Consider the following 12,163-nt stretch of genomic DNA (forward strand, 5'->3'; position numbering starts at 1 on the left):
AAGAAGTACAGGGCTCCTGACTCGGACCCAGCATTTCTCAAGGTGGATCCAGCACCGGATTCGGTGATAGTGACGGCGGCGCGGAAACATGCCACCCCCCTGTCATCTACAGTGCCTCCAGACAAGGAGAGCCGCTGGATGGATTCAGCAGGCAGGAAGATCTTCGGGACGGCCGCCACCTCCATGAAGGCCGCGAGTGCCTTGGCGTTGTTGGGGCGGTACGATCGGGCTCTGTGGGAGTCCCTCCAAATGTTCGCTGACCTCCTTCCCAAGGAGAAGAGGGAGGATTTCATGGAGATCCTGAACGAAGGGCTGCTGGTGTCTAATCAACTGATAAGCGCAGCTGCGGATTCATCGCTCCTGGCAGCCCACGGGTACTGCCATGAAGTCAACCAGAGACGTCATGCCTGGCTGCGGCTTATGTCATTGAAACCTGAGGCCCAACAGAGGGTGGCCAACTTACCCTTTTCGGGCGAGACCCTCTTTGGAAAGCACGCTGATGATGAAATGGCCCGGATGAAGGCAGAGGCTGAAACCTTGACAGCTGTCGGGTTGGAGAAACCTGAGGAACAAAAGAAGACCTACCACCCGTTCCAGAGACGGTACGGGAAGCAGGGCAGGGGACGAGGCCAGCAAACTGGACAGTAACAACATCAGCAGTTCCAGAGGAGGCCCTTCCAAAAACGTCAGAAGGGCTGGGGTGGGCAGCAATGTGCCACCGCGACCAAAGGCCCGGCCGGGTCTAGGCCCTGAGCTGTTACTTCCCCGTCATCCGTTACCCACTCCGGTGGGGGGAAAGTCTCCAATACTACATGGCAGAGTGGAGAAAAATTACTCAGGACAAGTGGGTGCTGAATATTGTTTGCAATGGATACAGTCTTCGGTTCATCAGCCCGCCTCCAGCAATTCCACCGGTTTGCTCGCAGTTTCAGCTGTGCAAGCTCCAGGCGGGGGACGATACTCTGTTAAGAAAAAGAGCAATAGAAGACGTCCCTCTGTCTCAAAGGGGAAGAAGTCTTTACTCACGGTTCTTTCTGGTACGCAAGAAAGACAAGAACGAGTTCAGGCCCATTCCGGATTTGCGACAAGCAAACAAATGGATTCGCAGGGAGTTTTGCATGCTGTCTTTGCACCAGATTTACCCTCAACTGCAAAGGGGAGACTGGCTGTGCGCGATAGCCCTACAGGATGCAGACTTCCATGTGCCCATTGCACAGAAACATCGGAAGTTCCTGCGATTCCAAGTCAGCGCCAATCACTACCAATACACAGTACTACGGTTCGGGCTGAAGTCTGCACCAGGCATGGCAGTGGTAGCGGCACACCTGAGAAAGGACAAGGTGTTTGTCTACCCGTACCTGGATGATTGGTTGATCAAGGCATCCTCCTTCTCGGAAGCTCAAGCACACTTCTAGAAGACGTCCGTTCTCTTGAACAAGCTGGGGTTGCACATCAACATGTCCAAGTCTGTCCCGACTCCGTTCCAGTGCCTACAGTACTTGGGAGCCTCCATCAATACGCTGTCAGCAAGCGTGTCTCCTTCGGAGGAGAGACGGTTATCACTCCTTCGGAAGGCTCAGGCTCTTATGACTGTTCCATCTACAACAGTGAGGACGATGTCTTCTCTACTGGGGTCGATGGCCTCTTGTATCTTCCTCACGCCACACGCACGGCTACACATGAGACCGCTGCAGGAGTGTCTGGAGGATCAGTGGGATCAGAGGCGAGGGAACTGGGGCGACAAGATACGACTGTCTCTGCATGCTCTACAGTCTCTGAAATGGTGGTGTTCAGCGGAGAAACTCCTCAAAGGGGTTCCCTTCCACAAGGACAATCCCACTCAGACCATCGTGACGGATGCTTCTCTCCAGGGCGGGGGAGCGCATTCCAGAGATTTACAGATATGAGGTCAGTGGTCCCCGACGGAGTCCACGTATCCTATCAATTTCCTGGAACTCAGAGCTTTTCACTTGGCACTGAAGGCCTTTCATCCGTTTTTTCAGACCAACTCCCTGCTTGTACAGACGGACAATACGACCATGATGTATTACCTCAACAAGCAGGGGGATTCGAGATCGCGCACACTGTCGCAGGAGGCGCAGGCGATCTGGCACTGGCTGCTAGCCAGAGGACTTACGATAATGGCTATCCATCTACCAGGTGTGCAGAATGTTCAGGTGGACGCACTGAGCAGACTGATTCAGGAAAACCACGTATGGGTCATAATCGACAAAGTACTCGGAGATGTCTTCGCCAGGTGGGGCACTCCAGACGTGGATCGGTTCGCCACCGCCAAAAACCGCAAATTCTGAGACTTCGCATCCAGGTATTATCAGCAGGGGATGCTGGGGAATGCGCTATGGATCAACTGGCCAAACAGCTTTCTGTACGCTTTTCCATACATTCCCCTGATTCCGGCGATGATCATCAAGCTGTCCCAGTCCAGGGCGCGGATGATCCTAATTGCCCCGGAATGGCCCAGACAGTGGTGGTTCACGGACCTGCTTCATCGGTCTCTTCTTCCCCACATACGGCTGCCGTGCCGGCCGGGCCTTCTCACGAATTTCGGGGGGCAGATGGTACACCCCAACCTCTCGTCTTTGAGTTTGGCAGCATGGCTCCTGAGATAGTGCAATATGGCCATTTGAATCTGCCCGCAGATTGTATGGACATAATGAAGAAAGGCTAAGAGACCTTCCACTAGGACTTCCTATGCTTACAAGTGGAAGAGTTTCTGCATCTGGTGCAAGTCCAAGAACTCATTCCCTGGATGTCCGAAGGGTGTTGAAATTCTATTTGGATAAAACCAAGGATATTCGTAGGTCAGACCAATTGTTTATCAATTATGGGTCAGTCAGGACTGGTCTTGCTACCTCTGAACAGTCCATCTCTAGGTGGATTGTGTCCTGTATCCAGTTATGTTACCAAAAGGCTAACAAAACCTTAGGGTGTAAGCCTAAGCTCATTCCACCAGGGGCAAAGCGGCTACGACAGCTCTGCTCCGTAATGTTCCCATTGCAGAGATCTGCAGGGCTGCCACTTGGAAGTCGGTCCACACCTTTGCTAAGCATTACTGTCTGGACTCTGATGCCAGGTCCGATGCTCAGGTTGGGCAGGCTTCGCTGCGAAATCTGTTCGCACGGCAGTGGTGTTGTTTTTTCTTTTTCTCCACTGCCGCTTTGGTGTTGGGGATGTGCTCGTCATTCTATTCACTAGATTATGACTATACACAGAGATCCCCTACTACAGAAGGAGTAGTTTCTTACCTGTATCTCCAGTTCTGTAGTAAGGTTATCTCTGTTATAGTCATAAGCGCCCGCCCTCCTCCCCGGTGGAGAAAGATGTTCCTGTACTGAATGCTACAGGTATAGCTTTATACACCTCCAAAAAGAACTGAAAGTGGAGGGGACCTGCTGTGCATTCTGGGATACTGAGAGTTCTAGAAAGTTTTCTTAAAGGTACGGTATCCCTTTTTGAGCCACATAATTGCAGCCTATGGGGCTTGTCTGTCCACCTCTTCCTCTCTATCATTCCAGAGGCAATTTTGGTAAAAGGGGAAGTTTTTCTATGAAGGAAACTTGGCAGGCTGAGCTGAATATGGTATTGGTGGAATATCTAGTTGAAGTACTGGACAGTGTAGCCTAGCAGGTATAGGCTGCATTATTTGTCTTTAAATTCTCTCTTAAGTGTCTATGCAGGACTGCACAAAAAGACAGCTTAAGAGATTATTTTTGAATGCTCCGGGGTCCCCGCACATGAGCGGTACTATTCACTAGATTATGACTATAACAGAGATACCCCTACTACAGAACTGGAGTTACAGGTAAGAAACGACTCTGTCTTTTAGACATCTTAAAGGGCTTTTTGAAGTAGATATCGAAGTTATTCCATTCTCTTTTTATTATATGCAAGAGCACCCCAAGGTAAAACTTAGTTACTATCTGAGGATCTGTTCTCTTCCACATGCTTCTTAGGTAATGTGACGTACAGCGCCCGTCTCAGGTTACTGTGTGCTTGCTGATCACTCGGAGCATGGGGTGGTGGTTATTGTTCGATGGTCTCTGTTGAGCTAAGTATGTAAATCCATTTGTGTGTTTGGCTTTGTGATGAGTGGGTTCTTTATAGCTTAAAGACTGACTTGTTCTTATATTCTCCTACTTTTTGGTTAGCATAACTACCTTTTTCTGAGCTCCATTGCTCCTCCACTAGAATCTCACTATACTAGTTCCCATGCATCCATGTTCAGCTCTTCTTCCAGAGCGAAGGCTGAAAGGACCTCTGTTATTGAGGTCGATGGTTATCCGGCTCTACTTTTCAGATGCTACACATGCGCTGTTCTGCTGATACTCAGCTGCACAAGCTATGAACTAACAGGTGTTTGTGCTTTTTAAGGTCCAGCATCCTTCAGGAGAGCCTCATTAAGTTGGTGGAAGCCTGTAACGATCAATCACACAACATGGACCGCTGGCTCAGTAAACTGGAAGCTTCCAACTGGTTAACTCAGATCAAGGAGATCCTGACCGCAGCGTGTCTGGCCGCACAGTGCGTGGACAGGTAAGGCATATGCAGGCTGGTCAGGTCAGTGGGTTATTTCTTACTAACATCTCTATTGAATTTATGGTGTAACCATTAACACGCTGACATGTTTCAGGTCAGTTTACAAATTTGTTCACGTTGACACGTTTCGCATATGCTCCATTCTTTTGCATCTAAATGTGTTAAAGATTGTCATCCTCAGATATTGAGCGTTAACAAAAACCTTTTCAGTAAACTGTGGATTGTAAACTTGGCTCATCTAGTCAATATCTCAGATGATTTCATTGGTCGATGCATGCTGCCCTTTGTGTTATATTGGGCCCCAGCGTTCGTGCGTTGTACCGTCCACAGGACTCACATCAGTGCTTCAACATTATGTAGTTTTACATGCGTAACCAAGTTTCATCCTGCTCCTTCCCCCATATCGCTCATCTCTCTATTGCTCAGAGAAGGCCCGAATTACCTTATTACCCCGGCCCATAGATCAGCTAATGTCCTGGCGTTTCTTCCTCCCGAAGCACAATGCTTTATAATTTGGCTGATTTCCTGATTCCATTAGTTCAACTATATGAGGGGCCCTCGATGTCATTACTATTAATCTCTTAACTAACAAACAGGCAACGTCTAGGAATTGATTGCCTACTTCTTAGGGTTTAGGCCATTGAATCAGCCCCAGGTGATATACCTCAAAGGCATATAATTCTGTTCTTGCCAGTCTGCCTTCGAGGTGCACGTCGATCCTTTCCCTCTATTCTGTGATACGGGGATAGTTCCACTCCAATTGGAAAAGAATCAGCATATAGAGAATCACATAGGTACATGCCATGGACTCTATTTCTGTTACCTTATTTAACTTTTTGGAGTTAGATATGCTTGACATAAAAATAAACTCGGTATTTTGTAACCTAATTTTCCTGGTTATGATAGGTATGTCTCTAGGACATTGCCCCATTCTCTCTTACAGATTCCTACCCAGATTAGTCTTCTAGTTAGCCCTGGGTTTGGCCGTGCTTACTTTCTTCATTAAGACCACGCTTGCAGAGAGCTATATTGCTCTTATCATGAACAGTAGGTGTAGATGACCATGGGTGGGGTTCCTGCGTTTGGTTTCTATTTATCGATGTGTGCATTAGGGATCTAAGGGTCAGAAATTGCACACATGAGTGAGAAGCACACAAAAGTTACTGCAGCATGAAGCAGGGTAGAAGCTCATGAGGGCTACAGCATGGGATGCAAGGGGGAGTAGTATATGATGGGGAAACAGGAGCAGAAGTGTCAACTGCTCCACTCACCTGACAGCTTTGTGCGCATCATTACATTCCCTAGTACAAAACATTCAATTGAATACTATGTTGAAAAAAATATCCTACATTTTAAAACTTTATAAGCAAGTTAATACTGTTTTTCAACCTGTAGCAATTTGGACATTTTAAGTTTCTGTGCAGTTGCACAAGCAGTCCATATTTGTATATGAATTAACTGGCTTATTTAGAATTTAAAGAACATGTAATACACCCCAGCACTTTAAACTCCCACTTTGGGGAACATGTTGTCTAGTACCAAGCAATAATAGGTGTTTGACTGTCACTTAGCTAATCTCATTCCCTTGTCATCAATATCTATTGTCCACCTCAATCTCAATTCCATTATGCTGTGTAGGTGCTTCCCTCTGGTGCTGCCGCACACTGAGTGAAAACCATTGAAAGGCAGTTCTTACCACATATGCTGGCTTTTAGAGGTTGTATCTCTTGCAATGAACACCATAGTTTAATTTTTGTTTTGTCTACACTTACACCTGTCCAAATCTGTTTCATTATGGACTAGCAATATATGCTCTATAGAATAGGAGATGCCTTGTAAGGTATCTCTAGATATTCTAATTGCATGTTGGTGGCCTGAAAAATGACCAAAATCTCTTGTTATGCTTTGGTCTCTGCTACTAGCATTTCTTTCCCTTTGGTTATCTGGTAAAATGGGGCTTCTTAATTCCATCGTACATGAAATAAATCTTTCGCTGAGATGCTTTGCTGAAGTCATGATTACTGAACCAACGACCTAGGCTCTGCTGCTTTAGTCTAGCTAGGTGCTCATCTAGACTGTCTCTAGTATACACATCTCAAGGATGTCATCCTTTAACATTTCTAAACAATGAACTTCTAGTCTAGGTTCAGAGGTCTCCACCTGCTAGGATGTAAGGAGCATGTAGAGGAGAAACTTACACTCGAAGAACTCAGACTTGGCCATTTCCATGTTGGTACCGTAAGCCCCATGGTAGTCAAGCTCATTGAATTTCCTGTACGGTCAGACACTAGCAGAGAGTGTGGTCCTTGTAGTGCATTATTCAAGAAATTAATTCTTTATTTGCATTTAATAAGCATCATTTTATTTAGTAAGGCACATTAGACTGTCAGTTTAAATCAAAACCAGCACAAGAATATGTTTAAGCAATTTGAAATCTCATTCCCTAAACCCTTTTTCCTTGACTTAACTAAAGAAACCTAAAGGGAAAATGTAAAATTCAAAGAGTTCTTACGTGAGTCAAACGTCCGACAGCATCTCACGATAACAGGAACGAGCCAACCAAGCTCCTCCCAAGGGACCAAGTTTTATACCTTTTTCTCTATCCAAGACTAGCTAAAAGAATACAAATAACAGACAATCTCGCGAAATGATTGGTCGTCAAGTGTCAGTCCATGAAGTCATCGCCTTCTCATTGAAAACCATATTCTTTAAAAGCGGACACTTAGCAGAGATTGTGGACCTTGTAGTGAATGATCTATTCATCATGCGCGGGTCTATTTTTACATTGTGATTCTTCCTAGAGGCAGATATCTGCTTTAGAACCCCTCTTAGGTGAGGGAGTCAGTTGTGAGGTGCATGCATCAGTGCTTGTAATCGTACTACATCTACAAAAAAGAAAACGAAAAGAGTATGCCGCAAATAGCGTATTGTGTTTAAAGTCTGAAAACTTCAAATCTGTGCTAAAACCATATGCATGCTCTGCCAATGTCTTCTTGGAGTTTAGATTAAGGCCTATATCCAAGGTGCTCTAGAAACTAAACCTGAGTCGGCTGTCCATGATTACTGCTCTCCATCAATGTTGAGACCCACTTTATGCAGCCATTCAAATGTGGAGCTCTGGAAGGGGACTGGTATAGATCATTTTCAGAACATGTGAGAATACCTTTTTTTGGGCCCCTGTGTGGATGAGGTTAGTAGGACTCCATACTGCCAGTTGGTCGTCTATTAAATGGGAAGCACTTTAACAGAAAGGAGCTTCTCTCTATGTTCGATCTATTTTAGATTCCCTGTAATTATTTGTATGACTTCTTCTGAGATCTCCGAACCGGGGACTGGCAGCTCTACTGGCCACATGAGCACATGCAACTCTATAGCAGCAAACATGGAAGGTTCCTATTATGAGGGGCTCCTCCAGAAGCGCCTTGAAATATTTCTAAAATGTGATTACCAGTCATGTCTAGCATCACTTTCTCCTCTGGTTGCTCCTGGTTTCTCTTTTGAAAACTAGTATGCATGAGCAGCTGCCACCTTATCTCCAATGCCCTCCCTCTGAGGAGGTGACTACTCTTCCATTTCCGCAGGTATCCTGGTTTGCCCTGAAGTGCACTGTAAAAATGTCAGTGTTTCTTAGTCAGGGGAGGGATCTCTTTTTGATGTCCTAGTCGGACGAATTAGCAAAGGATGAGTATGTTTCCTCCTCATCTGCTTTGTCACATTAGAAAGACTTTGCACTTGACATCTGCCCCTCGTTTGAACCCCCAATCTCCCACACCCCACTCTTCCATTAATGTTAAACATTTGAGCTGTTTCAATATGGAGTCGATTCCAAACACATTAACGTACTGTGTAGCACTTCTCCAACAGCTCAGCATCGTGGCAGCAGATCACATACAGCCGTGCCCTTGGAGTCCACATCTCATGAAGCTGTTCAGCCTTTCACACCGGGCACCTCACTGGCACAGAATCCTGTGCACACTAAACATGAGAATTCAAGAAGGCATCATGAGAGCCATGGCATGGAGGCCTTCAAGGAGGGGTGTCTCAGTTGGCAACAACAGTACTTCTCAAGCACCATGATATATGGACACTAGCAGTGGAATACATGGGACAATCTGATCTTCGTTTTTCAGGGATAACCTGACCATAAAACACTTGTGTTGGCTCATGGTAGCCAGCGTTCTAAAGAAACCAGAGTTGTCTTCTACAAATTGGGATGTGAGTGTGTAATAGAGCAGAAATGTCTCGTGAAGACTCGTTCATCCGCTGTAACGTATTAAAGTGCCAGCCCAGAAAGTGCCCGTGGTCTGTACCCATACTTGACTCCACTAGGACACAGCTTTCAAGTGGCACACTATACATACAGTTGTGTGATTCGTGTAAGTACTGCTTCCAGACTGAGCAGAGCAAACTAGTTTCTTATATGAAAGTCTGCTCCTGCTAGGTTATGAGTGGATGGATGTTCAATGTCTTCAAGTGCAAGGAGCTTACATTTTATGTTGGAATTACTTTTTATGTCTCACCATTCTAAGTATCTGCATTCTTATGTGTGGTTTTTGTGTTCTAGAGAGGGTGCTTCTGTGCTGGTACATGGAACCGAAGGGACAGATTCTACACTGCAAGTCACTTCTCTAGCTCAGATAATCCTGGAGCCGAAGTGCAGAACTATCCGTGGATTTGAAGCCCTGCTGGAGAGGGAGTGGCTGCAGGTAAGACACCAGGCTGCTTATAAAATTGAGAATGAGTGGAAAGTTTTCATGATGTTCCACTGAAGCAATTCCCATTAACTCGGCTTTCTTAAATAGAATTTCTCAGGTTTAAGGTTTGCACATTTATGCTGAGACTTTATATTTTATAGTTGTGAATCTTAGAAGTCCAATTAGAAGCATTCTCAAATGCCAAAAAGGAACTGAACATGAATGATTCAACATAAAGAGATCAATATCTATTTCACTAAGGATCCATGTTAATAGTTAGAATTAATTAAGTTAGAAATTTAATTTGGTTGGATTAAATAGTTTGGATGCGGTTAGTTTGAAATTGTTTTCCTCTATATAAACTGCGATTTATTATAAGCAGTTCCATCGAATTTGCATTTTTTTTTTATATCTCATCTTTTTTAAACAGGTGGGAAATTCCAGTGTGTGCTGAAATCCTATTGCCCACTCCTTCCCATAACCTAGTCCCCCACAACAACTTACAGCTCCCACATACTTTACAAAAGGGTCACTAAACCAATAAAGTCTTTTTTTTTAATTCTTTTGCCGGGCTATTATTTCCCTCGGACTATCTCTATTTGTAATTTTTTATGTTTTTGTGTGTTTGTGTTGTGCATCTTTATTAACCCCTCCCATGCTCGTGACGGACGGTTCCTTCACGAGTCTCGGGTGGGCTGTGCTGGTGACGGAACGGTTCCATCACGGCCCTCTCGCCGCGCCTGTGCGGCGCGAATTCCGTGCCTGCGCTAAATTTCTTAAACGCGGACGGGGCCGTGACGGAACCGTTCCGTCACAAGCACAGCTCACCCGCGTGCCGGTGACTAAGCGGTCCTGTCACGAGAACGGGACTGCCGCGCGGCTCCCCACCCCCTTAGCACTGCGGCGGAATAGCCACTGCAGTGAAGGGGTTAATTTGTGTCTCAGCTGTATACAATGTACATGTAATATAAACAAGTAAAATAAACTACAAACCTTTTGTTTGATGTGAGAGAGTTACACATGTTTTAATGGCTGCCATTAATCCAAGTCTTATGTGAATTTCAGCAAGGTTCTATTTTTACTTCCATGTTATTTCTCCCGAACATTGTGCCACTTGGCGTACTCCCTAGCAAACAAGAAATTGGTCTCAACCAGTGAGAGGAAACACAACTACATCGTTACTTGTTGTTAGCAAAATATACCTTTAAACTCTGATCATTTTTTGACCTCTTCAAACATGAATGTACACAGTAAACTGGAAACCCAATCCACCAACCACTTAGTTTTCTTCATAAACAAAAGTACCTCTGCTGCCCTCTTGTTGAAGTGGTTCACCATTATTAATTAGGATGGTACCTTCCTCTCGTTTTTTATACTCTTCCAGATCCCTGGGCTTTCTCATGGGCGTTTTGTCCTTCAAGGGCCACATCAATAAAAAGGCTTAAACAGCTTGGTGTCTGCTTATGTGCCCGTTTGAATTAGGCCCTTACTCCTGGGTACGAACTTCTAATCCAGCGTCTTGTTTAGTAATGAGTCAACGGTGGTAACACTCTAAAACTGGTCTCCCAAAACCCTCATTGACGCACAGTTTTTCATGCATAAGCTTGATTAATCTCCAACCAAAGACATTTTAAGCCATTTTCCCTTACTCTGAAAAGCCTGTTTTGGTGCGTTTCCTGCCAGAATCCACTTCAGAGTTGTATCGTGATCTACAAAGCACTTCACCCAAGAAATCCTTACACGCAGCGCGCTGTTAGGAGCACATCCATCGCATGTTCAGAAAGCTAAAAGACTTGCTAAGAATGAACATACCAACAGGCTTTTCCAGTCTGTGGACCAAGACTCTGAAATGACACCCGTTTGGTTGCACATCAGACAGTCTCCCTCATTGGTGCAAATCTAAAAAAGATCTCAAAACCCACCTATTTACATTCTTACTAAAATTCCAGACTGTATCCCTCCCATTCTTCTTTCTTAGATTGTTTTTCTTCTGCCTTTTAAATTTTTGTGTTAGTTTGATGTCTTATTGTAAACAAACATGCATGTGGTCTGTTCCTCTATTTATAGCACTCCACTGCTCTGTATGACTGTCCAAACTTTTTAAATACTCCCAATAAAATGAATAAATCAATTGATTTGAGCATTCATTATCCGGCAAAGCACACCCCTTCCTGAATTGCATATGGACCCAATTCTTAGCTGATTGATATGGGTTCTACGGAATAAGTGTCCGTGATTTACCTCCACACAACAATTTTGTCAGGTGCGTAAGCTGCGATTCCAACACAGGCTCTGGTTGCTTTTACCTTAGATTGCATTGCCTCTCCCCTTAGTCATGCACATATACTTCTTTATAACCGTTTACTCACCCTGAAAGGAGTCATGATATTTGTGTAAAACAGCAGAGTCTAGAGAGGGAAAAAGCAATATAATCAACAAAATGAACATCATGAATACATCCATAAATACCATGCCTGATGCTTCTTTATAATGGGAGTACCAGCCCAGTTCATCCCTCTCAAAACCAGGCAATGCTCTCCAAAAATAAATCCGAAAACGGAGGCCCCCCCCTCATTCTGCAAAACTCAAATCAGTGGCATCTGGTGAGCCATGCCACTAACAAGCCCTCTGTTCTGTTGATTTCTGGTAGGAACAGGGTCTTTAGGGTAATGTAGCCATATGTTCCTCCGTACTAGCAGCTGTGCTCGCTGGGTGGTGTTATGATGATGGCACAGACTTGTGCAGCAGCGGATGTGCATCAAGTCAAAGTACTGACAGCCTGAGTGAGTGCAAAACATTAAAAAACAGCTGTTGACATTATTATTTACTAAAAGTGTTACTGTGACAATTCTGCACCCACCTGGTTTGTCAGGCCCCGGAACACATGCTAAAATAAAGATTTTCATATGTGC

The 12,163-nt window shown here is 44.9% G+C and overlaps 1 protein-coding gene across 1 annotated transcript in view; it reads left to right on the top strand.

Annotated features, from left to right (window-relative positions):
• The window catches only part of MTMR9 (myotubularin related protein 9), a 366,570-nt gene that overhangs the window by 257,042 nt on the left and 97,365 nt on the right, over positions 1–12,163 (top strand). The window contains exons 6-7 of the mRNA XM_086926182.1: positions 4,393–4,554; positions 9,122–9,263. Of these exons, the coding sequence (XP_086782308.1) occupies positions 4,393–4,554; positions 9,122–9,263 (304 nt within the window). The remainder of the gene's footprint in view (positions 1–4,392; positions 4,555–9,121; positions 9,264–12,163) is intronic.

Source organism: Lissotriton vulgaris, chromosome 6 (genome assembly GCF_964263255.1).
Source record: "Lissotriton vulgaris chromosome 6, aLisVul1.2, whole genome shotgun sequence".
Lineage (NCBI taxonomy): Eukaryota > Metazoa > Chordata > Amphibia > Caudata > Salamandridae > Lissotriton > Lissotriton vulgaris.